This window comes from Lampetra fluviatilis, chromosome 39 (assembly GCF_964198595.1).
Source record: "Lampetra fluviatilis chromosome 39, kcLamFluv1.1, whole genome shotgun sequence".
Lineage (NCBI taxonomy): Eukaryota > Metazoa > Chordata > Hyperoartia > Petromyzontiformes > Petromyzontidae > Lampetra > Lampetra fluviatilis.
The window spans coordinates 3,020,978-3,048,871 of NC_136313.1; the positions used below are offsets into that span (position 1 = coordinate 3,020,978).

Consider the following 27,894-nt stretch of genomic DNA (forward strand, 5'->3'; position numbering starts at 1 on the left):
TAAGCCTCCACGGCCGTGGCAAGTGCTGTTAGCGAGCACCCTATGTGAAGGACGTAGAACAAAAGAGAGCGGGTGTGGCTAGAACCACACCCAGCCACTTTGTCTCTCCAATTCTGGATGTTTACATGCTACAAAAGGTACTCAATTAAGGCCAAAACGACTTAGGGGGGGCCCAGAACATGTTCAGATATTAACCACCGATGTTGGCCATGAGTGGGGGTATAGATCTCTCGAGAGGCCGGGTTCATAGTGCAGCGACGTTAAATACTCCATGCGTCAGTGCTCGCTACACAATCTCACACAAAACAATGCACACCATCTCGTCGCATATTAACTACGTGCTGTGCACACAACATAAAGCACAAACAGCTTCATGCACACCCATTACACATTAACACAAACACCAAGAATGCAATACACATCACACAATTATACATATTAGTCACGCACACATTGCACAAATAAAGAAAGTACGCTTGTGAGACTCTATAACATGCAACACACAAACGATACACAATACATTAATATACAACACACACAATTAGTCTCCCTACATGCATTACACACATTAGAATAGATAACAATACACACACACACTAGACATATCATAACGGTCACACACACACAAATCACACAATCAATCAAACGCACATCCGATTAGCAAGTCCGGTGCGTAAGAAGTTCAACGGACATAAATAAATATACCCGGACACACACACACTCTCTATACAGAGACAGTACACGTATTATAACATTGAAACAAATCACAGGATACAAATGGCACATTATACACAAATCAAGATGCAGCACATCGCACTCGGCCGGGTGACTTAGTGGCTTGCATTCTGGAAGGTTTGCGAGCTCATATCCTCGATTGGGGACTGACTCAACCCATCATCCCTCTGGGGTTGATAAGACGTGGACCACTGTGGAGAAGTTCAATTGTCGTTGCCCGATGTCCGTACTCGTCCCCGCCATAAGAATGGGGAATGGCCCTACCACTGGTTGAGAACTGTCAAATCGTCGAATAACGACTCATTTGAGCAGGAAATCACAGACTTCTTCCCTTTGACATCACACTGAAACAAAACATTAGACACACACACAGAGTGCTTTCCACAAATGAACCACGATAGCTTGCTGACCTCGGAGGAGACTAAACCGACACGCGACCTCTGGGTCATTCTCGTAGCAGCAGCAGCGGATTTTGGCTCGGTCATCGAACAAAGGCGGCGGTCACCGCATCGCACGGCGCTTTCGGATGCGCTTCTGCGGCCGTCTGGAACGTTCTTCCGTCCGATATTAGGAAGCCACTGGAGCTACGCCACTTAAAAAAATTGCGTTGAAAACTCATTTCTTTAGAACTGCTTTTTTGTGTTTAGTTTGTTGTCTTTCCACACGCACCTCCTATTAGCACGGCTGGTTACGTACGGTGCGAAAGAAGTTCAACATACATATATTACACAATGCACAGACACGATCAGTCACACAAAGACAAAGATCCCCCGCCATAACCTTCAACAGACTGCTGGGACAAGTGCTGTTGGCGAGCACCTATGAAGGCCGGAACGGTACAGGAGGGAGTGAGTGACCAGCACCACTCCCGGCCGCCTTTGTCTCCCCAGTAGCGACTTACACAGCACACCAGGTACTCAATTGAGTCAGAGTCAACAGAGAGAAGATCGAAGACCGGTTCAGAGAATCGTCACTGGTGTTGACCGTGAGCGGGAATCCAACTCGGATCACACAATTCCCATTATTTACACACACACACAATGCGCGCATCACACTCAAACGAACCATTTGCACATATACACAACACACAGCGTGGTCACACAACACACACATTCCGTAGCTGTGACGAGGACACACAAAACACCTTGCACCCTGCAACAATACTCTACGGTGACACGTATACACCTACACTGTATATACACACCACGCGTCAATCAAATGTCCCATCGGACACAATGTACTGTGTACACGTGTGTGGACTTATGTACACACACACACAATAATACACGGTGCCTACTCCAGACTTTCACTGCTGCTGAACTGTGTACACACTGAACACACCACTGCATATTGGACTCATGCTAAACACACACAACAGTGTACGTACAACATACATACTTTAAACAGTGTACAGACAACTGCATGACACGTGTCACACAATACACACAGAACACATTAGATGATATACGAACACACCACACACACACTAGACCACACATTACACACCACACATTCCCCCCCCCCAATATTCAAATATGCTAAAAATGTCCCCCCCAATATATTGCTATTAAATTGATTTCTGTTTATATGATTGTGGTTATGGTTGTACTTTATTAATCCCTAATCTCTGCCATTACATACAATGAAACAAGAAAAGGTAAAAAAATAAAAACAGAGCAATGTAATACAATACACTATTAGACATTATTGTAAAAAAAAGTCCATTCTATGTGTTGGTGAATTTTTAAATATTTTAAGCAGGAAATTAGTTTTCAAATTTTGATGTTTTTTTTCTGGAGGGGGGACCCCAGACCCCCTGGAAGATTTGGTCCTCCCCAATGTTGACTCCATGGCTACGACCTTGCACCACACACACAACAGACCACACATTACATCACACACACACACTAAACCACACACTACACACCTGCATGTCACAACTAGGTGGTGTAAATGTCACTTCAGCGCTTTGTGCCAGGCTAGGTGTACTTTGAGGCCACGTAAAATGTTGAAGGCTCCCTGCAGGCAGGCAGGTCACGGGGCAGACCCAGGTATTGGATTGTCGGCAGGTCAAGCCCCTTAAAGCTTCAATCTACGACAGTACAGATGTCAATGTCAAGGGGAACGCGGTTTGTAAGTGGAGTACACATTGGGGCTTGGCTCCTGTGCGTGGCTTAAACAATCCAGGAAACTTCCACGCAGCAATACGCAGCCGATGAAAAGACACCAGAGCTCAACTCATTCGGATAACGCTCTTGCTTACAAACCACAGGTAGCAATGAACGCAAACTGAAAAGGTACGGTAACTCCATTCATATTGTAAATGTTCTGGATTTCCTCTCCCAAACACACCGGTGTTGCTGTACTAGTAACGAATTGGCACGTTCTGTTCACGTGACAAACTTACTAATTGGCTGTGTCGGGTGGTGGCGGGTTTAACGACACATTTATATATTTACGCGAATTAAACCTGTATTCTGGACCCAAGTGATCATTTACTTGTGGCGAGTTGGGGAAGGGGGGAGGCAGGGTGCAATGTCCCATATCTTGTCATGAAAAGGCTCTTCACTGCACACAGGAATCGACCAGTTTCCCACCCAGGGCATCTGTACCGGATGGAAATTCCACTCGTACAACCATCCAAGGGTTCTCAAAGTTCGTGGTGATAAATTTAAAAAGTAAAGCAGCCAAGAGGAACCCCCATGTTATATTTGTAATGACTCCCGCTACCTGCGACACACACACGGCTTGTCCCACCACAAGCAGCACCATCCTCATCTGTCGTCCTTCCAACGCGCCTCCGATTATCACGGTTGGCTAAGTAAGGTGCGAAAGAAGTTCAACGTACATACTTCATCATGCGGTGCCGAGGGTCGAGGCCCCAAAAGCATAAAGAACAACTCGATATCGTGGCCTCTTAATATTTGCTGTAGGAATGGCATATGTTATAACACCATACACAAGAGACTACACACACAATGACATGCGTACACACACCCAGACACACCAACACAACACACATACAGAAGACACCATACACTAACCACATACACGCTAGACATCACAATGTACTCAACCCACACACACCGTACACAACACACACACAACACATGCAAATGACACCCACACCACGCGTATCCATTGCCCGGCAGGCCACCTCCGTCTCCCCCTGTCCACCCGCACAGGGAAGGCCACGCTCTCTTCTTACCTGCGAGGCCGACGAGCGAACGGCAAGACGCATGGTCCCGTATGGGGCTGCTAAGGCTGCCCCTGATCCTACCGCCACTACCACTGCTGTCACTATCACGACCGCTGCATCAACAGCTGCCACCACCTCGACAACGGGGGGGGGAGGCTTCACTGCTCCGTCTCGTCCGACTGCAGACTGCTGCTGTCGCTTCAGCTGCTGCCACTATTGCCACAACCTCCACTGCTGCCCCGAACGCTGCTTCCTACTCCAGCTGCTGCCCCTGTTGCGAATGCTACATCCGCCAACCACCTCCATCCACTACTGACCTACTTTGTTCCTGATGCCACTGCCTCGCTCGACTAAAGCTTATACCACAGTACTGCCCTTCCTACCACTGCTGCTCCGACTTCCACTTCTCAACATCGCTCCCTTGACACCCCTCGACGTGAACGCTGCCTTCACTACTGCCCCTAGCCCTACGCTCCCCTGCTGCCCGCTACCTCGACAGGCACCTCCACTGCGGCTCGACGTACCTCCACTTCCTTGCCTCGACTGCTGCTCCCACTACTGCTGCCCCAGCTTCTGCCGACACGTGTCTACATTGTTGCCCAGACTGCCCCGCAACGCCCCCGCGACGACTGCTGCTGCTGCCCCCGCTGCCCCCGCCCAGCTGACTCCACGCAGTGCATGCCGGGGTCCTCAAGGACCCCTCGGGGCTGTCCGCAGCGAGTGCCTGAGCCCCGTGGTTGTCGTCAAGGGTCGTCAAGGGTCCCCCCCCTCCCCTCCCCCCGAGGGGGGTGTCCACTGTGAGTGCCTGAGTCCCCGTGGTCTTAATCGAGGACCCCTCAGGGTAGGCCTCGGCATAAGCCTTCGGCCCCGTGATTGCCGTGAAGGACCCCTAAGAGCTGCCCGCGGCGAGTGCCTGAGCCAGTGGGCATCAAGGACCCCTAAAGAGCTGCCCGCGGCGAGTGCCTGAGCCAGTGGGCATCAAGGACCCCCTAAGAGCTGCCCGCGGCGAGTGCCTGAGCCAGTGGGCATCAAGGACCCCCTAAGAGCTGCCCGCGGCGAGTGCCTAAACCAGTGGGCATCAAGGACCCCTTAAGAGCTGCCCGCGGCGAGTGCCTGAACCAGTGGGCATCAAGGACCCCTCAAGTGCTGCCCGCGGCGAGTGCCTGAGCCAGTGGGCATCAAGGACCCCTAAGAGCTGCCCGCGGCGCTCGCATTTTTCTGCCTGTCCCGACCGTCGGGCTACTGCTGCTGCTGCCACCCGCCCCTCCCTCCCCGTCCCGCGCCGTCCCCCCCCCTCCACCTCCCGCTCCCGCTCGCTCCGCCGCGGCCCGTCCGTCCCGCTCGTCGCTCCGTCCGTGTCCAGCGAGCGAGCGAGCAAGCAGCAAGCAGCAGCAGTCGCTTTCGTCGCCGTTGGCAGAGAGAGAGAGAGAGCGAGCACAGGGAAGGGCGCCAAGGGGAGAGCGAGGCGAGAGGGAGAGACGCCGGGGCCGCGGCAGGCACCGCCGCCGCCGCCGCCTCCCTCCATGTTGGATCGGCGCGACGCGGCGCGACGTCGTCGGCTGTCGCGAACGGGCGCCGCGACCGCCGCTCCGTCTCCTCCCGTCGGTCCCCTTCCTCCTGCACGTCCCCTCCAGCAGTAGCAGCGGCAGCGCAGGCGGCGCCCAGACGGCAGCAGCAGCAGCATGTAACTGCCCCGGCGGGATCCATGTCGACCGAGCAGGACAAAGAGGCGGGCGGGAAGAAGCGCCACAAAGGTGAGGGGGGGTGCCGCGCGGCGGGCAGAGGCCGCTAGGCCAGGCCGGGGACGCGGCCTAGGCTCGTCCGGCGGTCTCGGGCGAGGAGAGCTTTGCCGAGAGAGGGAGGCTCTCCCCACTCGTCTCTATCCCCTTGTGTGAGGGGGGGACGGGGTTAAGATCCCACACGAGAGGGTCGAGAGAAGAGTTGCTGACGGAGATTTGGTAGGAACTCTCGGACTAAGGGTTCCTATAGATGAGGAGGGGGGGGGGGGTCCACTGGCTAGCAGAGATCTTTGACAGGGATGGAGCCTGGAGGAGAGGGGGTCTAGATGGTTGATCATTCGATAAAGAGTTTCCGAGGCGTTCGTCTGGATGAGAGGATCTGGATTGTAGGTTGACTGAACGAGGAGGAGGGGGGGGGGACCCAAAACTAGGGTTTATTCACAAGATGGACTTGTACTCAAGGTTTTTTTTGGGATCTTGGGGGTCGTTTGTAAGAGGGGACACACGTATGATAGAATTATTGGATGGGAAGGGGGCTTCTCTGAGACTGCGATAGGGAACAGAATCATTAAAAAAATGTTACTGGAGGAATCCGATGAGCAATGAAGCTGTTTTAACACATGTCCAGCAGATAGTTCCAACCTAGCTGGACCCATGGCAAGTGGTTACCCTGAACGAGGGGGGGGGGAGAATTCGATGTTCTCTGGGCGACGGAGCCCATGGATAAGAGAGGCCTCGTGGTGGCAAGGAGGCTGAGGTTTCATCTTCACCATCCTAATCTCGCCGCCGTACCCGAGGTCTGGTGTCTCGGCACGTGCTGGTAGCATCGGTGCTCGCTCTGGCGTTTTGTGGCGTTTGCGTTGCTGTTGTTGCTGGATTTGGTGTTCGTGCCGGTGTCGTCTCTACGTGTTGCTGGTAATGCTGCCATTGGTTTTGTTGGTGTTGCTGGATTTGGTGTTTGTTACTGGTTATGTGTTGATGTTTGTGCATCATCTTGCCGATGTTGGTTACTGCGCAGCAGCTATTTCTGCTGCTGCTGATGGTGGTGAGTGATACTGTTTGTGTTGCTGTAGTGGGGTTGGCTGCTGTTGGTCGTTGTGAGGCTACTTGTGGTGTGCACGGGATAATCAAGAGCTGTGAAAATCCCTCTTGCTTGGTGCCGGGGTAGGGGAGCCTGAGCCTTTTGCCAGGGTCTTAACACGACGACTCATTCCAGCCCTCCTATTCATCCTCGTCCTTCTGCCCAGCCCCACTTTTGTGTCAGTGTTGGGGACAACTAAATTGCTTAACGTATGGCTTTGGTTTCAAAGGTTGTGAAGGTTGCACCGCACATGACGGCGGTTTAGCCGCTCGTGGCCACGTAGCAGGAGGTGATGGCATTTATGAATCTCACACTGCTAGATTCTGGCATCTTGCTTATTTGCTGCTTATACGTGTGTACTGTACTGTGAGAACGGTTTTTTTCTCGTACTATTTCACCGTTGACAATGGGCAGAAGAAGTGCCATCGCGATCGTGAGATGTTGAAATGTCTTCAGGTTGCATTCCAGGACAGCGATTTGCGTGAGCTGCTTACAGGCTGCTGCTGCTGCTGCCGGTACTTGGGCACAATTTTAAACAAGTCTCTTCTTCAGCCTTTATCCTACGAACCTCATTTTAATTAATTCCCAAATGTGACGGTACGCGAGGCAGCCTTGTCTTTGGGGAGCATACTTGTTGAGTTGATGTTTCATTTTTGTAATGGTTCTAGACGTTTCGTGAAGCTGTACAAATTCCGTTAATTGTGATTAAAATATTGGAGAGCCTTATTTGCATGCCCTTTGATCAAACTCTTATTCGTCTTATTGGCCATGAATCTTTAAAGTTACATCATTATCGTCAATCTATTGCCACTGCAAATCCAGATAACAAACAGATAACAAACTTGATTGTAAATGAGTAGCTGTTCAAAATATTCTGCAAGTTAAGCAGCAGCCATCAGAAATCATTATACACTTACCGCCACTTCTGTTGTAATCCCATGTTAACATAGGGCATTTAATGAGGCACGAAAACAGTGCCACAAATTTATTGTCAAAACTAAATAAAGAAAAACCCTAAACGTTTGGTGAGTCATGTGCTCTAATAGTCTACAAAATAGTAATTGCCAATTCTAATATTGCCATTGGTGTTCAAAACGTTTTAAATACATTGACTAGCTGATGCTTTTTGTTGCTTAAATTAACCACTTCTGATCACGTAAATTCCAAACGCCTGGATTTTACAAGGAACTCTACTTTGTCCTCAAAAGAGCAGGATAATTTAGTGGTGGGGGTGCACGGTATATCCGTTTTTTTATTAAGTCCCATTTTAGCTCAAGACCGAATGTAGACTATTTATAGCTAGGAGTGTGTTATATTGCTTTTTGTATTATTAAAATGTATAAAATGATATTTAAAAGAAAGGTAAAACACATGTCAACTAGGAAACATCTAAAGCCAATTCTGGAACACAGTAGGTAGTTACAGTACTAAACTAGTACTACTTGGCGCTAACTCATCGGCACAGTGTAGTGCCGCAGCTATCAACATGTCTGCACAAACACCCCCATGATATGCGGGACACGGTATATCCGCCCACGTTATTTCGAGGACACTGCTTGCACGGTACGTAAGCTAATAACACAGGACTGTGTGCGAGTGTATTTTGCACCGCGTGAGTCTGTTTTCAGTTACCCAGTGCTGTTTGTTCAACTGCTGAACAGCCATCAGTCTGAAGTAGAGCTGGAATGATTAGTGAACTCAAAGTTGTAATCGACTACTTTTTTGTGGTTGATTACTCGTCCCCCCCTCCCCACATCCTGCCTCCCGAAGGCAGGAAACCCCTTGCAAGCCATGCCCAACGTGATGCAGCTAAGGCCGATGATGTCTTCAAGCCCCGCCCATCACCTCACATCTAGTGGCACACGTGGGAACAGAGGTGAAACTTCCCCCCCCCCCCCCCCAAATCGTTTTGTGTTATCCGATTTGTCGAGTATACAAGCAGATAATCGGTATAGTAATCGATTAGCTAAGTAATCGGATAGGCCAGCTGTAGTCCGAAGCTCGCTTTGGTTGTTAACGTTGATTTGTTTTTGTGGGGCAGCAGGCGCAGAGGCTGACCCGGATGGGAAGGACCTCTTTGGTCCACAGGGGAGCCCAGAGAAGAAGAAAAGAAGAAATAACGCGCAGGTAGAATGTCGCACCCACTGCCCAGCATCGTTCATTCGCGAGCATCGTCTCAACCAAAGATTTGTAACACCCATCGTTACCTCACAGTAGATCCTCCATCCTGGGCTCCATATCCGAGCCTCGCAGCCCATCTGCTCTGCTTCAAGTGGACGGAGTGCACAGCCTCTGGTTGCCAGTAGCCCTTTTCAAATTCGTGCTATGTTATAAAAAGTTTTGCTGGCTGGCTGGTGCACGGGCGGGGAAGTGCACGGTCACCACGCGCATCTGCCTGATTTCACCCGCATCACACAGCGTCGAACCGGGTTCATGCGTCACGCTGACGTCACACCTCCCCTCCCCTCTCCCACCCTTCACCCTGGCTGTGTGTTCGGTGCAAATGCGTGACCAGTGCCAGTTATAATTCATGTACTGCCCTTCAACCTTCTGCTGGATGAAGGGCTTCCTTCCCATGCCTTGTTGGACAGAGGTTGTTTGACCATACGTGACCATGCTGGTCAGTGCAAGTTGGTGAATGGGTGAGGACCCAGGATCAGGTCAGATCTCGCTCGCCACTGATTTTAGCCGTGGCTGAGAATGTAACTTCAGTGGCTGGGTTCATACTGCAGTGCATGAAGCACTGTGATCTCCTCCCCACGGCTGTTTTTATGTGGAAGAGAGTAATGCAATTTATTGCAACCGATTTAACAAAATCCTTCATGTAAAACAAAGCAAAACTATTCAAAATGCTGCAAATCATATATTTCAAGGGGGTACTTTATATATTTTGTTGTAATTATTTGGTCGAAACGGTTGCATTAAATCAAGTGATTTAAATTTGTGTAAAATGGGTTGGCATTGTTGAATTTGTGATGTCTTATCTCTCCAGAATCCACAGTCCATAGGTCTTGGACTCTACTGTCCCCTTCTGCCCTCCATTCTTTACTTTGTATAATCTTGGCTTTTCTCTGCATTCATCTGGAAACAAAAAATGCAGCGGTTTATTTGGTCGCGTGCTTTCTTGGACACATGTGAACTTGCTGAAACCGAAAGTAAATTGTAAGATTACTGCGCAGTAAATGTCAATGATGTTTTTTTTACCAATCCTATGTATTTGGCCCCAAGTCTTTTTTTCTACGTTTTAACCTTTTGTGTAAAATAACAATTGTTTTATGCAGCTGTTAACATGTGAATTACTCCATTATTTGAAACGGTCTGCTTCATCGTAGGTCTGAGCATTATCCCACCCATTGATGGGTATTAAATACTTTTTAAAGTACTTGGAAAACCCTCGTGCATATTGCCTTAAAATGGGACATTGTGCAATGAGGACTAACAATCACAATTTTCTTCCATAATAACTTACTGTTATTGTCTGTTTCTGCCTTTTTACTGGACACAGAAGCAGTGTACAGGCATCCTTTGGTTTTGTGGAATCTTACGTGATTTCTTTGGTATTTACAAATGTATACTTCACCGTACCGCCTGTGATGACTCGGGCAAGGAATTTTACATTTATTGTTCACGCTGCTCTTTTTAGAAAACGAATACAGATGATCGTAGTGGTTGTAAATTCTAATGGTGTTATAGAATGGCTGTAAAGGTGAGTTATGGCATGTAATCGCGATTTTTGCTTATAACTATAAAAATCTAATTACCAATATATCTGCATTTGGGTCCCCAAAATTATGGCCCGCAGTCTTTTTAACTCACTGGAGAAGCTCAATTTCAAGTTCTAAATGTATTTCTGTTTTGTGATAAACACTTAAATGTATGCAATCTCCTAAATCAGTGAACCAAGTAATTTTTCTGAAATGTGACATTTAAATCCATAATATTTGTGAAAAGCACGATAACCAGTTTGATCCACTGCTAGATGAGGTCCTTCCCATACCTTTCCAGTCATGGAGGTCGTTTAATCATACTTCACCACGTCCATAATTGTGGATTCGTGATAATACTCATGCAACAGCAGTACATAACAGGAATCCCAGCATACTCTGCATTTAAATATTAAATTACCATACTTGTGCATATTCTGTAAATGGCCTTGCTTTCTCAGCGATAAAAAAACTGTTGTGTTAGGGATCACTGTTTAAAAACAAGTACAGTCTTTCTGTGCTTGTCACAAGCATACGGCTTTGCATTAAGCTTTGCCTACCAATTGTGTGGCCATATTCTAGATTCTTTCATAAAAAAAATGTATTACCTCCTACAGTGCTTATCTGATTATAACAATTAAGAAAAGTAAATGGGCTTGGGCAGGACATATTGCTCGACAGGATGGTGGCCGATAGACGAGACTGGCAATTGAATGGCAGCCGAAGGAGAGAAACACTCCTTAGAAGATGATCACTGCGGAGATGGGAGGGATGAAATATTTTTCTCACAGCGGATATACAATGGCTGATGATGACGATCACATGGTGAACAACTCTGATGTATTTTAAATTGCAAATGTATATGTCGACTGTTGGACATTGGACAGCAAATGACGATATGATGTGTCGTGCGTTTCAGGCTCCCCCTCCCATCTCGGAGTTCGCCCCTCCTCCGACCCCAATGGTGGACCACCTCGTGGCCGCAAACCCGTTTGACGATGACTTCATCCCGTCCAAGGGGCCGATGGCTCCCAGCGGTTTCATGGGCAGCCGTCCCGGCTTCCCGCCGCCCGGGCCCTACGGCGGCTACCGCATGCCGGGCTCCGTCCCGCCGAGGATGCCTTACGGAAGCCCGGGTTACAGAGCTGGCCCGCCGCACCACCACATGGGCGGGCCCCAGGGGCCGCCGTTTCCGCCCAATTACATGGGCATGGGGTTCGGCCAGGGTGGCGGAGGAAACTTCGGCCACCCCGCCAACGTGGGCTACGGTCCGCGCGGCGCCCCCATGTTTCATCCAGGCAGAGGTGGGCCGAATTTCAGTCCGCCTCACGGCCCCATGGCCGGGCCGGGGGCAGCGCAAAACTTTGGTGGGCCCGGACCCGGTCCCGCCTTCAGCCAGGGCTGTCCTCCGACAAGTAATCCAAACTTTGGGCCTGGCCCTGGAATGAACTTCATGCAGAGTCCCCCACAAGGTGTAAATCCAAACTCAAACATAGGTGGTCCCAACCAAAACCTTCCACAGGGGAACGGGCAGAACCTCAACCACATCGCCAACCAAAACTTCAGTCAAGGACTTCCTGGTCAAAACATGAGCCAAAGTCCCAGCCCTATCATGAGCCAGCTTATGAGCCAAGGCACAATGAGATTAAACAATGGGCTAGGACCTGGCCAAGGGTTCGGGCCAAGTCCTGGTCAAAACAACAAGCACGTGGGACCCGGCCCCAACATAAACAGCCAGAGCCCCAGCCAAAGCTCCAGCCAACAGGGACCCATTCAGAACATGGGCCAGAACACAAAAGGCTTCGGCCAAGCCAACAACATCAACCTCAAGAGCTTCAACCAAGACAGTAACATGTTTGGTGGCCAGATTGGCGGTGATACCAGCAGCCCGAGCTCTAATCAGCCCATGGGCGGCCCAACGGTCAACTCCAACCAGACGAACTCGGGCCCCAACAATGGCACGCTAGACGGCAACGCCAACAGCGGCGGCCCGGCGCCCAGCGGCGCGTCTGCCCCGACGGGCTCTGTGAACAGCCGGCCCGTGGGCCTGGGGGGCGGGGGGCCTCCTCCCTCGTACGCGTGTGGAGCCTGCCTGCAGGAGGTGAGCGAAGGCCAGGAGGCGATCCCGTGCGAGGTGGCGTGCCAGCGCTGGTTCCACCGCGAGTGCGCGGGCCTCTCGGAGCTGGCCTACAAGCTGCTGGCGCGCGAGGACTGTGCTGTGTGGGCATGCGACGGGTGCATGGCTGGGGGGGACGGTCCTCTGCACCGGCTCACACCCACGCAGGCGCAGACGGCGCAGCCCTCGCCGGCCAACGCGGCCGGCGAGTGACACTTGCCCGCCCGCGATGCCCGTAGCTTTTTTTTTTTGTTGCAACCTCCAGTCCCCTCTGCGAAGCAACGCTACACTAAAGCTTGTGTCCACCGAACCTATAATAAGTCTGTAGCTGCCTGGGTCAGTCGAGCGACGGTCATACACACTAATACTGTTTTTGTGTCATTTCCAAATCATAGAGGATGCCAAGTTAACGTGATCCGTCGCGTCTGGCGTACAGTCTGGCGTTCACGTTCCTCCCAGCCACTGCTGCAAGATGATTGTAACTCACGGTGTCATCGAGATGTCATGCCAGGATGCACGTAGGATAAGCTTGTATAGTTCTAAACGGGTTTAAATGCCCATTTGTAATACATCACAGTACAATCAGCCTGCAGGAGATTTGCTACACGTTGTTCATAATGGGCAGGAACAAAAAAAATCCGAGCGGAATAGTGCAAGCTCACAGTGCTTGATAAAATAATTAAGATTAAATAGGTAATTCTCTCCACAGTCCCACAATTTTAAGTGCAAGTAAAAAAAAATTGGATGTAATTTTTACAGCCTTGCGTTAATTTCCGCCACTTAACCTGGTATCATCACTGTAAGTGGGCAGCGCTGTATAGCCATCGCCGAACGGTTACTTCACAAGCACAGACCTGCGCGACACAATCGATGAAGGGTCGCTCGCAATGCACGAGCGACGATATCTTAAAATTTGAGCGCATATGACAAGCGTGTGTACCCAGTAGAGGTGTCTTTACCAAAAAAGGGGCCCAAATCTCTCGTGGCGAATGGCCCCAGGAAACACCTGTAACCCGTATCCAATGTTTACCAGGCAAACTTGTGACTGTGCGCCAGTGAACAGCTGTGTTTGCAGACACGATCTCCCGCCAGAGTTCGTTTTTAGATCATCTCTGCTCGAGGGATGCGGTTCCGAGGCAACTCGTGTTGGTCCAGTGCTTATGAGAGGTCAGAGTCTGGCTTGAGATAATTGCTTTCTGGGCCACGTGTTAATTGCTGGTAATTATTCATATATAACTAGGTTGAAAATGCAACAAAAAAGACCCTTGACTACAAATTGACGCATTAATATATAGTTTTGCACAAAAACAAGGCAGGCAAAATTAAAGTGGCCTAAACGTTCTCTTCATATTTTATAAAACACTAAATGTGCTGAAGGGTCAAAAACACAGCGGAGCCCTTTGGTTTTTTTCAAAACATTACTCCAAATGCCATTTTTTTAAATTCAGATATGGTTTTGTTTAAACGTCTATCTGGAATGTTACTCAACCTGATGTTTGAAACGTGCATAGATTGGTTGTGGTGTTCTCTTATGAGAGCTTTGAGTTCCTGTGCTTGTTAAATCTAGCAGTGTGCCACGTGTGTTTTATGGGGTAGGCAGTGAAATTCCTAACACGACCCTCTGTTCGGGTAGGCTTACTGCGTCGTTAGCAGCAGGCATTCAAGATCTCCGTGTATTGGTTTCTGTGTGTCCGTTCGTGGCAGCTATAAGATGTATGGTTTTTCATACAAAATATTTCACTGGTTAGGGGTTTAGGGGATTGGGGGGGGCGGGGAAAAAAAAGATATCGACAATTTTGCTACGGTAAAAAGTAATGTGTCCCATGCTTTAGTGCTGTCGTGATGTTGAACTTGCGTCCATTGCAGTAATTTGAAGAAAAAAAAAACTTGTACCATAGTGACAATTTGTAGTGATGGATTTCTGTATCGTACTCATTGTTTACATGACTGGGAGCCATTGAGTGCATGAAGGGAATTTGAAGTTAAACACGTGTGCTCTGGATGAAGGAGCATCTGCTCGCTCACTCTGATCTGCACTGTTCATTTTCTTTTCTTGTTATTTTTTCATTTCTTTTTCATTAGGGACACGGCGCAAAAGTGTGAATTACTGGCAATTTCTTAAAAGCAGCCTTGGGGGGGGGGGGGCGGGTGCCTTTTCATGGTGGAGAAGTATGTAGGGCTTTCAAAGTTGTCATCGGTGATCAATAAAAATAGAAATGATGTAAAGGCAGAGACCCTGTAATTCAAAATAAATACATCATAGGTATGTTACCATGTCAGAACAAGCTACTGTATCTTTCTAACTGTGAATACAGTACGGTTTCGTTTGTGAATCTAAACGCAGTAAAATCAGATTTGTAAAGTGATGTGAAAACACGAGTTGAGTATTTCATTGATATTGTCATAACAATTTCACTTGGAGAATAGAAGTTTGGAAAGTTGGTTCCTATTAAAAGTGATTTGTTTGTGAAACACAGTTGAGATGAAACACAGTTGAGAAATCTTTACATGACCCTCTATTAATATCTCCAAAAAAAAGCGACCAGTAATTCTAGCAAGCCTATTTATATCGCATGTCCCGTGCGTCTTGCCAATTGGGCCCAGAGTGTGGTGTAACCGACAGCAGAGGGAGGCGGATGCATTGGGCCAATGACCAGGGGCTCGCCAGGCACCATGGTGTCCTGCTCTGCAATCCGTTCAGACGATAAAGAAAGAGAGGAAACCGTGCGATTTTGAGCCACTACGGAATGCAGGTGGTGCTGCAAATTTGCGTAAATGTTCTTCCATCCTCGTGAAACGAGCAGTTTGAACACGCAATCGAGGTGGGGCTGAACGAGGAGGGTGGAAGGGGTGCAGCGGCTATTTGAGCCCGGGGGCCTTGAGGAATAGGAATAAAGGAACCCATCATTTCACCCAGCGGTGCGGGGTAATTACGTGAAAACAGGCAGGGTCAGGTTCCTCCGTGGGGACGGATTGCGAGATTTATGTAGGAACGGCATATAATGGGTGTTTTTGTTTATCCATTGTGGTTTTTATTTTCTTTGTGCATACACCAAATTAAATACGGACGCATGTCGGATGTCGCAGATGAGATGCATTGGGATGCGGGAGAAATCTGCCGAATGAGCAGTGACGATTCCTGCAGCAATTGGGGTCTATTCGGACAAATAGCTCTGCATAGGGTCAGCCTATGATGAGGTGGGACTCTTGTGCCAGGAATCAACCGGCGGTGTTGGGCATGGGTAATGCTGTACATGAATAGAATGAAGAGATGGAAATGTGGGGGGCCCTTTTGAGATAAATAGATGGCGTTTCTTTTTTTGTGAACGGTACTCTGCTGCGTGTGAATAACTCCACAAACTTCCCACACCATTTTACTTTCCGTTGCCTTGTTTGTATGTTTTGTATCAAAATGAAGACACGCAAGTTGTTAGCGTGGTCACAAGACGGTGTTGGCATTGCTCTTTGCTACATGAGGTTCATCGTGCTGGGTTATGCTTAGTTATATACTGTATCTATTGACTTAAATTTGCCCAAAAAACGAATGGCAATAAACCCTGATTGTTAAAGTGCACGTTCTTAGGTTTGCGCAAGAAATAATATATGACAGCCCCCTCTCCCCCTCCAGTAACAGTTGGTAAACTGATAGCCAAATCATATTTAATGAACAAAAGCCACTTTTGCTGCGTTCTCTTCAGCGCTGCCCATCCCAAAGTGTATAACACCTTCTTGTGTTAGATCTACGTTTGAGAGAATGCTAACTAACGATGCTAATCGATGTAACCTTTCAAATAAACGATGCAACACTAACCGCAAGGAAGGAAAAGGAAGGTTTAGAACACTTAATTTTGTTTCTTATGTTCAGCATTGTTTTACAATTTTGAGATTGTAGAAATGTACATGTGCAGATGCTGTGTTTACTTCCCCCCCAGTGTACAAACAACAACGCTGCTATGGTTTAAACAATCAAAGATGCCGGTATTTTTGGACTCAACATCACAAGAACGGTTGAATACTGTGTTTTTAAATAGTAATGTCAAGATATGTTTTTATGTGCTTGTTTATATAAAAAAAAATGACAACGTACTGTACAGCATCGAGGTTTATAAAAACGCGTGACGATAAAAAAAAGGGTGAATGCTCTTGCTGTAAGTGTGGTCTTCCTTCACGTTTGCTGTGTTCCATGGTCTGTGATTGGCACGTTAAGAAAAAAACAAGTGACGCTAATGTTCCATTCAGGTACAAAGCATTTGAATTTGTGTTTGCCCCCCTTTGGGTGCTATCAGTTACCATTGAGCGTTAAGTGCTTTATGAAGAAACGAGTGGGAATGGTGTCTTTAAAAGCATTATGTGCCGTAATGTTTGGCTTTTAGTTATGACTGGCATATAGTGGTATTAGACGAACATTCAGTGTCCTATGTTTTAGTAGATTTCTAGCATTTTATATACTGTTATTGTGTTGGTAATAAGCAAAAAATTAATTTTTATACTGTTTTCATACTCCATTACCATTACTTGTACATTGTTCTTTGTAATAAAAGAAAACAAATGAGCTGTTTCGGCGTTGTACTCTGTCAGTGAAGGGTCTACACTCCACAGTGAGTGCCATTCATTGAGTTATGAGTCCCACAATGCTAGAGGGCCGGGCGGCTGTACGTTGGGGGTTGGCTGGTGAACAGCACCACCTGTTGCTAACCTTTAAGGCCGCCATACACTCGAACTATTAAGGCCATTTGTTGCCAACAACTGTTAATGGCAACTCGTTGACTATAAGCGACTCTGCGTTCACCGCATCGCGCTCTTCAAGATACGCTTCTGCGTTCGTCTGGAACGCTCTTCCGACATTCAGAAGCCACTGGAGCTATGCACTTTTAAATCATCTAGATTGAAAACTTTTCTTTAGAGCTTTTTAAATCCTTTATATTAAGTTCACTTTCTTGCTTGCGCTCTTACGACCGCGCAAATCTTTCGGTCGTTTTTTAACCCACTTCCCGTGATCCAATCGAGCTGACATTTTGCACATAGACTCGTGCGTGACAATTTATTTTCGTGAATGAAAATTCCAAAATTTTACACTTTTTAGGAAAAAATAAATTATATTTAATTATCAATTGCTTAATGGTGGCAGGCAATCATCTGACCCATAGGTGGCAGCCATCTCAAGCCAGAGGACGAGAGGACTCTAGCCGCCACGCATATAAAGGATTTATAGTGAAAAACTTTGTTTTTACGGGTTAATTTTTTGTTGTTTCGTTGTCCTTTCCCCGCACCTCCGATTTGCACGGTTGGGTACATACGGTGCCAAAGTTCAACATACGATGGAAACTTGGTAAAGCAGTGGCATAGAGGAACAATGTTATGTGTAAACCAATCTTCCAGTTTATTTTTTTTACGAAAAGATCTCGCCTCTGGGGTCGATACAATCGGTACCATTTTGTGGGGGAAGTCACTCGTGGTTGTCCTATGAAAGAAAAAACAACATTTCCATCATAGGAATGTGTAATATTCACCTGGTGACAGTTGCTGGCATTGTTATAATATTCCAGTGACTCGATCATCTCCACAGGCCTCGGGACTTGTGCCATTGTCTCTGAAATATGGTGCTGGCCAAAATAATGGGCGTATTATTATGATGCTCCATCGTGGTTTTTGCGAAGTTCCAGGTGGCTCCTGCAATGATTCATGTTCACATTATTTGCCCATTCTACCTGAAGTAGAAAAGCTGTCGTCACCATTACCTGTGCTGTGAAGAAGGGATATTGCCCAAAAGATCACCTACGATATACTTTTTTTTATTAAGGCATTTTAATTGATGAATGTGTTGAGTTTGTGTCATTGGTGCTTAGTGTACCAGTTCCAATGCATCAGCACCACCAAATAATGTTACATAACACTTCAAGCAGTTCATCTGTATGCATGAATGTTTGTCAACAGGATACCTAGACCACTCCACGAATATCAACTACCGAGGTGTCATTTGAAAGCTTGTACTATGTTGTTCACGCGGGCGAGATTTAAAATGTTGGAACATGTTAACTGGCTTATTTGGGCTGGCACAACCCTGGCGGTGCTTATCCGCTCTACTATTTACAACGGCACCTCCGTTGACCACGAGGCCGTTTCAAAATCATACAGCAGATAGGAGCGTGCCCACCCCCCCCCCCCCCCCCCCCCATTGATTCCCAGTTGGACCTTCCTACTAGTTCCTTTAAATGCATAAATCACGCAAATCACATTTATTTGGCAAGATTTAAAAATGTGTTTTTATTGTTGCAAAGTATGTGTTGGCAGCTTGAGTGAAAGCCGCTGAGTTTGGTTCTGGTCCATGCACTGGCAGAGAGTCATCGTCACAGGAGTGCAACGTGGCCGTTGTTGTACAGGACGATCCACTGCTGGATACTCCCACTAAAATATCAGGTAGGAATTATCGACAATATATCAAAGCCCGTTTAACACGTAGGTTATCGCGATCAATATTATTCATAATAAAGGTTTTTTTTGGGTTAGGGGTCGTCCATAAATGACGTCACGCGATTTTGGACGATTTTTGACCCCCCCCCCCTCGTCACACGGCGTCACAAAAAGTCAGACCCCCCCTCAAATATGACGTCACAAAGCTCTGCCCCCCCCCCCCCCCAAAATAAAACATGCTTCAAAGCGCTTTAAACTATTGTCATTGTAGTGCGTATTTAATGTGGCGCTGCACTCTGATGTTGTAGGAGAGAACATTAAAAAGTCTATTTCATTAAGTAGAACGTGTTGTCTATATTTAAAGTTGCGCATTTCGATGTGACGTCACATTTCTCCCCCCCCCCCTCGTCACACATCACAAATGTCTGACCCCCCCCCCCTAGGTGCGTGACGTCATTTACGGACGGCCCCTGGCTGTGTCGGGTGGTGGAGGGTTACGACACATTTATACCGTCGCGTTCTAACCCAAAAAGCCTCTCTCCGCGTCTCCCACCGATCTCAATCCTCCCCTTATTATCGAATCTGCTAACAGTCACCGTCTCTGCGAGGCAGGGAACCATCACTCTTGCGCAATATTCAATCGCCCGTTGCGAGCAAAAGTAATAGCAGGGTCATTAGAAGCGAGTGGGGGTATGCGTTGTAAATGGATCACTCGACCTGTCCAACGCAGCTTATGGACATATAGCGGCACGTGTGGCAGTAGCCTCCGTGCAACCCTCAACGATTGGAAATCGGCGGGTGTTGCTGTTGGGAGTGGTTTAGGCAGAGATAATTGGTGAGTCAGTTTTAACACGTGGGCTAGTTTAACGGCACGTGTATATTTACGCGATCTAAATCACACAAAAAACCCTGTTTAACGCGCAGGCTTTCGCGACCAAAATCATCCATAGTACAGGTTCTTTTGGGGTTTGGGTTAGATCGCGTAAATATATAAATGTGTCGTTAAACCCGCCACCACCCGACAGCAAATTAGTAAGGTTTGTCACGTAAACAGAACGTGCCAATTCGTCACTAAGTACAGCACACCGGTGTGTTGGAGAGCAAATCCACAACATTTACAATCTGAGTACGACGCTTCGCCAGTAATTACAACCGGCATCGTCATGCGACAGCCAGATTTGTGGAGAAATCCCCGCCGTTTCGTTCCAAAAATAATAATAAAAACCTCGATTACAGATAATTGCGTCGGGAACATCGGCGCATTAATTAACGAGTCGAATCCGTACGATCAAACCGGGGTCGTGGTCTCTGCCGCAACACTGAACGGAGGAGTTGTCAATGTCTCCTACCTCAATGTTGTGCAATCATCAAGTATCCCGCATCAGTTTCGGGAGGACTTACGGCAAAAAACACAACCTTCGCAAAGCTCGCGGGAGTCTGGGTGGGTGGGTTGGTAGGTGGTGTGGGGGGTGCTCTTCTGATCCCCGAGGGGACCCCCCCGAGGAGCCGCTTGGCGCGAGGAGAACGAAAAAAAAATCTACCCCGAGTTCCGTTCCTGTGGCGGGTCGCGCACGGAATAATACCCCGGCGTTTTCGTGAAATGGCACCAAGGAACGGAGGAGGTCGGTCATCATTTCGACTCGCCGCAAGCCAGCCAGCCAGAGCAGCCAGAGCCAGCTAGCCTCCACCCTTTCCCCCCCACCCGGTCTCCTTCTCATCGTCGTCACAACGAAGAGGGCGCGTTTCGTTTCTTATTTTCTCGGGCGACGTGATGCGAATGCACAACGCCCGCGCGCGCGCGGCCTCCCGTATCGTAACCACTCGCCACCCCCACCCAGCCAGCCACCTCCTACTGCGCGCGCTTCGCTGTTATTCACCGTTAGTAATGAGCTGCCACGCTGGCACGATAAAGCCAGACGTTGGTGGTGGTTGGTTGGTAGTGGTGGTGGTGGCGTCGTTATTGTGGAGGGGGGGGGGTTGCAGCCACACGGAAACAGCCACCAGCGAATTGTGGAGAGGCTTCGTCCGAACAGAAACATTCGCAGCAGCAGCAGCAACAGCAGCAGCACCCATCAGCACCCATCACCACGCACCACCACACGCCACCACCCATCACCACCCGTCCGTCCTTATTCGGCGAGCCACAGCCTTCTAAACGCAGATTTCGTTAAAGGCTGCTAATTGGGAAAAATGTGGTTTAAAAAAACTTGTTTCAAAAAAAAAGTTAAACAGATCCAAGCACCTGTTTCCTTTTCATCGCCAGCGCCCCCAGAGTACGGTGACAGACACGGGTCTCGTGGCGTCGTAGCGCAGCAGCGGCACGTCGGGAGAGCGCATAACTGGAAATGTGATTGTTGAGCATCCGTTGTGTGGATGAGGCCGTCATCCCGCAGTGGATTGATCTTATTCTTAGGTTTTTTCGGTAAAAAAATTCGAATTAATAAAAGTAAAATAAGTACTATTTTACTTGTATTAATTTGAATTCAATACGTGACTTTACCGAAAAAACCTAAGAATATGAATCCTTGCAGTCACGAAAGCTTCAAATCTAGAATGGATTGATCTTGGCTGCTAATGCGGTGAGGCGCAAGCCTTCATGCGGCCCAATATAATGCGCGTTCTCTCGTGGAACGAGTGGACGTTACTCCAACTCAAGCTAGGACGTCGAATGCCGGGGAGTGGCTTACACACCATTAAACGTGCAATTGTTGCCTGCTGATGTTCACAAACGCCTTGCCAAATAAGACAAATAATCTTGATTTCAAGCTTTCGTGACTGCAGGAATCCATACTCTTTGGTTCTTTCGGTAAAGTCACGTGGGTAGAAAAAAATAATTGATCACGACGTTTCGATCGCCACACAAGCAATCGTCCTCAGATGGGTTAGAGAAACAGGCTGCTGAAACAAGTCCTTATATATATAGAGCCGGCTTCAAATATATAAGGACTTGATAGGCGAATGTCTATCTAGATTAAGGATGCTGCCCATGCCCATACACCTCGGTACGGCTTCCAGTGGACATCTACGACGGAGATTGTGGGTAACCGTGAATCATTCAGCGAATGACGATCCGTGTTGATCCGTCGATGAACAACGATTCTTAAACTCATGATACATGTGTGTGTAATGATATACGGTACGTGGCCGTATTATTTATGATTGATGTAAGTTATATGATAACTATATGCTTGCGTGCGTGTTTTAGTCCAATAGCACAAACACCAGCTGACAAACATGAGCCAAAAGATTATTCGGTAATAATATGAAAGATAAAAAATGTGTTTGTATATTTGACGCATTACGCCAGAGCACCTCAGAGTGCTCTATACGCGATAAGTGACCCACGTCACAATCTTATCTGAACATTTTGAAGGAGCACCCCCAGTGGAAGCTGTCCCTGGGCGGAACAAGGTGACTTGGAAACTGTCCTGCAAGCGGGCATTCCTAGGTGGAGGGGGGGGGGGCAATTCTTTCTTCGAGGTAATAATCCAAACTGAGTAACTTGCAGTTATTTTTTCTAAAATGAAAAAAAACGTGGGCCTGTGATGCCAGCACACAATGGCCTACTCGCACGTTTCAAGTTAACTCGCCCACAGTAATAACCAGGGCAGCCTGCCAGATTCAAACCGCGGACCTCTGTACCACAAGCGGCGAATGTGCTACACATTTGGACCATGTCACCGAATTTAACTGACCTCAAATTGTGAAAATGTACCGACTGTGCCACGATGTGAAACATCGCATGCCTAGTGATTGTTGCATTATCAAACACAGATGAGTCTCTAGCAGCCAATGTCCTCCACTTGGCCTCCAACCAGCAGAATAATATTGCGAATAACTCTGCATTTATATACCGTCTTAAAGAAATCTCATCCCATGACACTTAACAGAAAAAGTGGACACGTGTGTTACCGTATGTTGAACTTATTTCGCAACCGCACGTAGCAAACCGAGGCAGTAAGTCATAGGCAGAGGAAACAAGAAAGGTCCTGAGCTCGGACCTGGTCATGGAAGCAGGCAGTGCCGGATTATCCTAGTAGCAAAAGTAGCTACATACGTAGCTACGGGCCCCGCACTGTCAAGGGCCCCGCGCTAAATGCTTTCAAGCTATCAATTCCGGTTCAGTGATTCTGTACTTGCTCTATTACTATAGTACTATACTGCCTTCAACTTTTATGAACGACTGGGTGTTTAAGGTTAGCGATTTGTCGTATTATCTGGCCGTATAGCAAATGAAAACATACAATTATTTTACTATGCATGTAAAACAATTGTCTTCTTGGTTCTTTCGGTAAAGTCACATAGAAGGGAAATAATAAAATAATAAAAATAAAACTTAATAAAATAATTCTCACGACGTTTCGGCCACAACGCAAGCAGCCGTCCTCCAACGCAAGCAGCCGAGGACGGCTGAAACGTCGTGAGAATTATTTTATTTTATAAAGTTTTATTTTTATTATTTTATTGTTTCCCTTCTACGTGACTTTACCGAAAGAACCAAGAAGATGAATCCCTGCAGTCACGAAAGCTTTAAATAAAAAGCCTCGTGTTGCTGGAGCGCAGGAGTGTACAATGGGGTGTAGAGTGAGATGAGAAGGGGAGAGATAGGCAGGGACGTGTCCATGGATGGGTTTGAATACAGTTAGTGTGATCTTGGCATTGATGTGGAATTTGATTTGGAGCCAGTGGAGCGATTTGAGTGTTGAGGCGAGGAGGTCTCATTCGCGGTTGAAGATGACGGGCCCAATAATGCCATTTGCCCAGGTGAACCTCATTTATTCTCCAATAATGTTTCAAGAGAGTCCTGCATGGTGACGATTGGACAAGGTAATCATTTGCGTATACATTTAGTTGCTAGGGAAATCCTCACCAAAGTCTCAAGAGGATCCTGGCAACTGTTCTCAGTGCAGGGCAACAATCCCTACGCGATTAGCAATTGCGTTATTTTGAGAGTAAAGTGCTGTGATGTTTCAACGTTTGACGGTGACGCCGGCACACAGTGGCCCACCCGTTCCTGAAGTGGCAGCACGGGGTCTTTAATGTCACCTGTGATCTTTCACGTCCACGTTAACCACAGCGGCCCTGCCAGATTCGAAACCCTTGAAGCTCTGCGACAAGCAACGGATGCGCTACCAGTACTGCACTTGGAGGATCTCATGCGCTACCACCTCCTGGCCACGTGACGGCTACAAGACCTGGCAAGCACACCCAAGCACCGCACCTCCGATTAGCACGGTTGGCTACGTACGGTGTGAAAGAGGTTCAACGTTGATAATTGGTCCAACCCATGTGAGACTAGGCTCTAAGGAAAGCTGTCTCGGGTGTGGACCAATCAACTTCAAGGAAAGTGCACATTATCAGAGTTATGTTTTTGGTTTGCATTATGACTGCAGGTATTGTGGTCTATGTAAACGATGACTCCTTGTAAAAAAAGGTGTCAGTTTTGTTGCCAGATAGAAGGGTAAAAAACCAATTATCATATTTTTTACTGGCAAATGAGGTTCCAATGAGGTTCAACGTTCTTAACCAGGCTCAACTTGGACGCTTAGCTCCCAAGATTTCGTGATGTCAGGTCCACGAACTGAGGTCTGGAAAAAATGTCCACAAACTGGAGAATTTTCATTGCTTGGTGGCACAAACCAAGTATTTCCCTTCAGTACATCACATTCTGAGTATTCCATTAATGCCCCCACAAGTCAAGTAGAAAAAGTGATCTGAAAAAAATAATGAAAATATTTCTGGGACGGACCCAACTGGGAAACACAGGCGAGCATGTGTACCCCGGGCAGGTATTTAAATTGTGCTGTAGTGGAATAACAATGATGAAATGAAGATGTTGACAAGAGGAGGTTGGAAGAGTGCTTTTGGTGAAAACTGAAGTCGACAACAAAAACTAAACATATACCACCAACAAATGTGCCCAAAGTCGTACACTCGCCTGGTCATAAGCATTGTATAGTACTCACCTTGGTGACCGTCCATAAATGACGTCACGCACCTGGGGGGGGGGGGGGGTCAGACATTTGTGACGATGTGTGACGAGGGGGGGGGGGGTTTGAGAAATGTGACGTCACGTAAAAATGCGCAACCTTAAATAAATATAGACAATATTTTCTACTTAATTAAATATACTTTTTAATAAATGTTTGCTCCTACAACATCAGAGTGTAGCGCCACGTTAAATACGCACTACAATGACAATAGTTTGAAGCGATTTGAAGCATGTTTTATTTTGGAGGGAGGGCAGAGCTTTGTGGCGTCATATTTGAGGGTGGGGGGTCTGACTTTTTGTGACGCCGTGTGACGATGGAGGGGGGGGGTGGTCAAAAATCGTCCAAAATCGCGTGACGTCATTTATGGACGGCCCCTTGGTACCCACGAGTGCCTAGCTAAAGCAATGAAGACAGCGACGCTCCAGTCTCCCAGTCATCGTGTTAGCCACGTGGAGGCCCTCCACGAACTCGGCGTGCCTTGACCCTTGACCTCCTGCGTCACTTAAGCTGAAGGGAAAGATGATGATGATCATATTCTTAGGTTTTTTCGGTAAAGTCACGTAGGTAAAAAATTAAAATTAATAAAAGTAAAATAAAATATAAATCACGACGTTTTATTTTATTTTACTTTAATTAATTTTAATTTTTTTACCTACGTGACTTTACCGAAAAAACCTAAGAATATGAATCCTTGCAGTCACGAAAGCTTCAAATCTAGAATGATGGTGATCAACAGCAGCAGCAGCAGCCACCCAGCCAAGACTGCCCCCTCCAATGCCCCGAGAGCCTACATCCATCGAGTGGCTCAACCAATCAGCACGCGCGCATTTTATTGGCTCGCGTGACTAAATGACGTCCGACAAAAAGATGGAGAGTTGAAATTAGTTCACGTGCAAATTCTGGATGGGATTTTGTTGTTGTTGTTGCAACTTTAAGACCCGTGAGATGCGCACCAGCTTAGGGAGAATTTCATCCGGCAGGAGATTGATCATGGTTGATCATGATGATTATTTGTATAGTCTAATACTGGTCCAGGTTTTTCAAATGCGACTGTAAACCAATGCTCCTGAAATTATGCACTCCCGGGAAATCCGTGCGGCTAACGGGATGTGTGAAAAATACTTTAGATATTTTTAACATGCAGGGACAGATATGGGTGGAGAATAGGCGTATTGCCTGCTTATTTATTTAGTAAACATTAATATTTCAGACTTACATGCAAAGAAAGATTTTACCAAAAAATAAGGGAGAAAATATGTTTTGAAGAGGAGAACCAGATTCCCAATGTTGGTTCCAACTTTCCTCAAGTTGTGTTCCTCAGGGGAATGAATATTCATGGGAATATTTTCTAGATTTGAAGCTTTCGTGACTGCAAGGATTCATATTCTTAGGTTTTTTTCGGTAAAGTCACGTAGGTAAAAAATAAAAATTAATAAAAGTAAAAATAAAATAAAATAATATGATATAATAATATATTATTTTATTTTTATTACTTTAAATTTTTTGCCTACGTGACTTTACCGAAAAAACCTAAGAACATTGATATTTTCTTCGTGAATATCCATTCCTGGGGTATAAAATATTTTCGCGTATGTGCAACGCCCACTTCTACCCGTGGAGGATGTCGTAGCTGCCCGTTGGGCACCACAAAAACTGAAAACCAACAAACTTCTAGGAGGCCCTGGTCAAATAACATAAGTGGGGTTAGAGGAAGGGATGACTCGTCCTTGTAGATGGCTGGATGTTGATGTCGAGGTCTTCATTGTAAGGCCCTCAGGCCATTGGCGGCCCCTGTCAATTAAAAAATGTAAAAAAAAAACATCGTGCTGCCAAACCCGAAAGATTTCAAATGTGTGGCGGCCCTCACACTGATGTCTCGTCGGCGAAAGTGGCCCCCCTCTAAAAATTATTGTGGTACACTGATTCCGAGCAACATCTATAATTATACACCGAGGTGGTTGGGCCAGATTGCTGCATCGGGAGAAGCGGAGCGGTATATCGCTGTGTTGATGCGCACTCGGATCAATGAGTGGTTGGTTGGCAAGGGTTAGGGTTACATCTTCTTGGTTCTTTCGGTAAAGTCACGTAGAAGGGAAGTAATTAAATAATAAAAATAAAACATAATAAAACAATTTACTACTTCCCTTCTACGTGACTTTACCGAAAGAACCAAGAAGATGAATCCCTGCAGTCACGAACGCTTTAAATCGAAGGGTTAGGGTTAGTCAAGGCCGTAATTATAATATATATTGATACAAACCCCCCTATATATATATATGCTCAAAATGACCCCCCCCCCCCCCCAATATATTGCTATAAAAAAAATAGCTATCCTATGTAAATAAAAACAACAATTTGCTAAACCTTGGCCACTATATCTGGACTTGTCTTCATATAAATCAACGCATAGATTTGTGTTCATATGATTGTGGTTATGGTTGTACTTTATTAATCCCTAATCTCTGCCATTACATACAATGAAACAAGAAATGGTAAAAAAAAGTTAAAACAGAGCAATGTAATACAATACACTATTAGACATTATTGTAAAAAAATTAATAAAAAGTCTATCCCGTGTGTTAGTGAATTTTTTTATATTTTAGGCAGGAAATTAGTTTTCAAATTTAGATATTTTTTCTGGGTTGGGACCCCCAGACCCCCTGGAAGATTTGGTCCCCCCCAATGTTGACTCCATGGCTACGGCCTTGGGGTTAGTACCTGTAGCTGGTTGATCTGTTGTTTAGGGATAGCGGTACGGTTATGGGGTCAGGGGTAGTGGCAGTCAAGTAATAGTAGCTCGTATCTATTTGGTTCGGGTTAGCGGGAGAGCTTCTACGATTGCCTCGTTGTTTCAGGCTAGGTGTATGGTTCATATTTGCAGTCGGTCAGCGTACTGGTTAGAGATAGATAGAGACG

General features: G+C 46.9%; 2 protein-coding genes across 7 annotated transcripts in view; one reads left to right on the plus strand and one right to left on the minus strand.

Annotated features, from left to right (window-relative positions):
* LOC144945861 (phosphatidylinositol 4-kinase beta-like) overlaps positions 1-4,586 on the minus strand; it is a 42,940-nt gene extending 38,354 nt beyond the window's left edge. For 2 of the 3 annotated variants that reach the window (XM_078874457.1, XM_078874455.1), the window contains exon 1: positions 3,944-4,586. The gene's annotated coding sequence lies outside the window, so the exon portion shown is untranslated. The remainder of the gene's footprint in view (positions 1-3,943) is intronic. The other variant, XM_078874456.1, reaches the window with a different exon arrangement.
* Positions 4,587-5,196: 610 nt separating this feature from the next.
* Positions 5,197-14,315, plus strand: LOC144945864 (pygopus homolog 2-like). 4 transcript variants are annotated; one of them, XM_078874458.1, is made up of 4 exons: positions 5,197-5,688; positions 8,525-8,630; positions 8,796-8,881; positions 11,378-14,315. In XM_078874458.1, exons 2-4 carry the CDS (start codon positions 8,546-8,548, stop codon positions 12,785-12,787), a joined length of 1,581 nt encoding a protein of 526 aa, XP_078730584.1. In that variant the 5' UTR covers positions 5,197-5,688; positions 8,525-8,545; the 3' UTR covers positions 12,788-14,315. The 4 variants fall into 4 exon arrangements, with proteins under 4 accessions (XP_078730584.1, XP_078730585.1, XP_078730586.1 ...); XM_078874459.1 differs by having other exon boundaries at positions 8,799-8,881; XM_078874460.1 differs by lacking the exon at positions 8,525-8,630 and having other exon boundaries at positions 5,198-5,688.
* The last annotated feature ends 13,579 nt before the right edge of the window (positions 14,316-27,894 follow it).

What these genes read in the sequence shown, in the direction of transcription:
- LOC144945864 (XM_078874458.1), top strand. Translation starts at nt 8,546, where the DNA reads ATGCCCAACGTGATGCAGCTAAGGCCGATGATGTCTTCAAGCCCCGCC. An exon ending in TGGCACACGTGGGAACAGAG is followed by an intron (nt 8,631 to 8,795) that starts GTGAAACTTCCC and finishes TTTGTGGGGCAG; the next exon opens with CAGGCGCAGAGGCTGACCCG. An exon ending in AAAGAAGAAATAACGCGCAG is followed by an intron (nt 8,882 to 11,377) that starts GTAGAATGTCGC and finishes CGTGCGTTTCAG; the next exon opens with GCTCCCCCTCCCATCTCGGA.